This window comes from Aplysia californica, unplaced genomic scaffold (assembly GCF_000002075.1).
Source record: "Aplysia californica isolate F4 #8 unplaced genomic scaffold, AplCal3.0 scaffold00144, whole genome shotgun sequence".
Classification (NCBI taxonomy): domain Eukaryota; kingdom Metazoa; phylum Mollusca; class Gastropoda; order Aplysiida; family Aplysiidae; genus Aplysia; species Aplysia californica.
Window position 1 is genome coordinate 1,422,901 of NW_004797414.1, and position 3,666 is coordinate 1,426,566.

Here is a 3,666-nt window from a genome sequence, read left to right on the forward strand (position 1 = left end):
CAAAACTTGCAATACACTTAGGTCTTAAAAGTGCCAAACGTTTGAAAGGAAAGAATGAGCAAACCCCACCAGAGCAACCGCCAACTACCCACTGAGATTCTGTCAAACCTCTGGAAACAGCTAGAAAAATTTAAAATATCAGAAGGAGATCAAAGTTAATGACGACGGAAATTTACTAAATACACTCATATACAGTATAACAGGGACAGGTCAAACACAGAAGACACGAAATCACGCATCCATCCAACTGTGCCCGCGGTTCCGTTTTAACTTCTTCTTTATCTTTGTAAGATATCCCTCGAACGACCGAGGACGGTCCAGACCAATTCCAGCTATCCGTGTTGTGCTGTGTCACAAAAAAGGGCAGAATAAAGAAAGTAAAAGGAGTTTTTTAAAAATTCACAAGTAAATTTTTACCTGTGGCTCATACCTCGATAGAAAGACTTACGACTTGTCATCCAGTTTAGAAGGGTGACATGAGATTAAACAGTGCAAAACTCAGTTCCTTTCAACACAAATAATCTTCTGATCATAACAAAAACATATTGCTCTTACCCGTAACAAATTTTGTATGTACTTGTCAGTGAACCCAGGAATTTCTTTCAGCCCATCAACCTGCAGAAAAAAAAAAAATAATGTAAATGACAACTGATATATATATACACAACATCAACAGACACCTCCTTCCTACCACAACACAGTCGCAGCTGCCGTAATGGCCACCTGTCCAAGACAATCACTTCACAGTTTTCTTCTTGAGTCACTTTTTGACGTACTTGTTAGGTGGTGAACGCTCCCATAACCCTCCCAGCCCCATGTGCGTATATTTTCAGCAGCGTGTGTACCTCCCACCATTCCAAGAGCGTATATATATTCTCAGTTGGTACCAATTTTGCGCATCCCCCGAAATAAGCGAACCCAATTAAACTTTAATTTTCATAATATTCGTTCATTTACCTTTAAACATTGCTATATGTGAGGCAGCGTAGTGAAACCAGGCTCTCGTCAATTTTTGGGCATGTAGAGTTATTGGTATCATCTCAAAGCTTGTTCACTTGTCTTTATTTGGATGAAAAAAATATCCATTTATCTTGAATACAAGTTGAGATATTTGCGAAAGAAGGAGGTGGGGGCCACTTGTTTTCAGAGGTAAAATTAGTGAGAAAATGGCCGCCAAAGATTAGTTATTTCCTTAGCTTAAGAGTCCGTGGCAACTGAAAATTTACATTTTTTGTGCCTTTAATCAACGTTTTTCAGAAAAATCCGCACAGAAATGAGTCTTTAATATGCATGAAAGGTGTTGAGCCAAAAAACAAAAATTTGATACAAATTCAAAAACCTGCGGAAAAATGCAATTTTTTTCACTTTGCTTATATTGACGAGAGCCTGATTCCACCTCGCTGTCTCACATATGTTATTTTATTATCTAAACCTCATTACAAAGATTTTACATCCCTTTTTAGAATGCATGTCTCTTTTTCTGAACTACTGCTGTATTGGCTGGGACTGGGGTTAGGGAGTGCACAAAAATGGCTGGGGCTGGAAGGATTGAGAATTTGTGAATTAAAATTAAATACATATATAATAATTATATAGATCTATTTTTTTTTTGTTTGGTGTCAAGCTGGGCCTACGACTAAACAGCCGTGGTTTGAATCCCAGACTGGGCGTCCTTGCATTCAGGTCATTTTGGGGAGTTTTCCGAGTCCTCAACCCAGTTTGCTAGAGGTACAATTAGAGACAGATGTTAAATTGGGACGACCCACATTTCAAACAACCCAAAAGTGTTGATAGTGGCACTAAACCAACCCAAACAGTTACTTCCTAAGCCAGAAACTTACACAATCAAACGCTCCACGCAACTGTCAAACAAAAGGATATATAGAAGAAGAAATAGGACTTAGAAAGTGGCGATGGATGGGACACACCTTAAGAAAGCCCAGCGGAAACATCACAAGACAGTCGCTGCAGTGGAACCCACAAAGAGCATAAGGCAGGGGTAGGCCACGGGAAACATGGAAGAGATGTGTGGAAAGGGACATGAGAGAGATGAAGCTCACTTGGAACGAGCTTGGAAGGATGGCCCAGGACAGAGATAAAAGGAAGGAGCTTGTATGTGGCCTATACCCTGCCAGGGGTGAATGGCATTGATGATGATGATGATGAACTGTCAGAGACTTACTTATTAAGCCACAAACTTACACAATCAAACGCTCCATACAACTGTCATACACTTACTAAGCCACACACTTACACAATCAAAGGCTCCATACAACTGTCATACACTTATTAAGCCACAAACTTACACAATCAAAGGCTCCATACAACTGTAATACACTTACTAAGCCACAAACTTACACAATCAAAGGCTCCATACAACTGTCATACACTTACTAAGAAACACACTTACACAATCAAATGCTCCGTGCAGCTGTCTCCAGTCATAGATGAGCTGCGCCCTCTTTTTGCCGACCGTCTGGAGTTGCTGAAGGTCCTTTACACTGGCCGAGTTGAGCGTGGACAGGAAGTCAGAGTCTGGGGGGAGTCGCGTGACATGTCGGTTACACAGCTCCCAACTTTTCCAAACAAAACAAACCAGACAATCTTTCTGCTGTAATGGTGTATCCCTCCCAGCCTGGCTTGATTAGTCAGATTCGTTACAGTTTACTTTTCGTGAGAGTTTTACGGCACTTTTAACACAAATAGGTCATATAAGTGTAGAAGATTAGAGGTATTACTTGAGAGTAACATACAAAAAAATAAAAAAAAGGAAGAGGAGAGATAATTACAATAGATGCTTGACAGAACAGAACGGGCAAACTTAACAACATCAGAGCACCTGCTCAAGATCCAGTCAAGAAAAGTTAACAACAAAGGAACACAAAACCGCGCCAAGTTTCAACCACCACGACGTTTCCCTTCACCGCAGCAGCCAGTGACTTACCTCTCTGAGACTGTTCCTGGTTTTCAAATTTCTTTGGAGCAGCTTTCACCTTCTTTGTCACGGGTGAGTCTGGAGGGGAAACACAAGGCATGCTTTCTCAATATCCAAGTTACACGGAAACATGCACAAAGTGCGTTTTGTTAGTTCAAATTTCAGGGAAATGTAACAACAGAACTGTGTGCACACACAGTAATAATATTATAGACCTGCATGTGAGCCTCAACCAGATTGTCTGAAAATTTTGCACACCCCCCCCCTCATAGCTTATAAGAGCTTTTAAATTGAGGGTGTCATAAAAGGAACTTAGGAAGGGCTTTCGAGTAACGAGCGATGACCCGAACAAACACAATAAAGAAGAGACCTAACCCTAACCCTACCCCAAAAAGAACCTGCAACGGCCCTCATGTAAAAAGGCTGTCACAAAGACAAAAAAAAAAAGCTGACTCCAAAACAACAAGGAGCATATATAGGCCTATATAATAATAGAATCTAGACTATGGCCTACATTGCTCTATAAAGAGTTTGATACAATAATACAACAGAATTGGAATATGAATTAAATATTTTATAGATCTAGTGATCTAAAAAATCTAGATCTTGTAGAACAAGTGAATAGGAATAGGTCGCGATTGTCGGATTTCAGACGATTGTCGGCAAACATGCAGGTCTAATATTAATAATGATGGTTCGTCCATCAATGTCTGACAAAGAGGAATTCAACC

The 3,666-nt window shown here is 40.3% G+C and overlaps 1 protein-coding gene across 1 annotated transcript in view; it reads right to left on the bottom strand.

Annotated features, from left to right (window-relative positions):
- Positions 1–555: 555 nt before the first annotated feature.
- Positions 556–3,666, bottom strand: part of LOC101851404 (kinesin-like protein KIF22) — a gene marked incomplete at its 3' end in the record, with an annotated part of 19,489 nt that continues 16,378 nt past the window's right edge. The window contains 3 exon segments of the mRNA XM_013081754.2: positions 556–615; positions 2,411–2,535; positions 2,945–3,013. Of these exon segments, the coding sequence (XP_012937208.1) occupies positions 556–615; positions 2,411–2,535; positions 2,945–3,013 (254 nt within the window).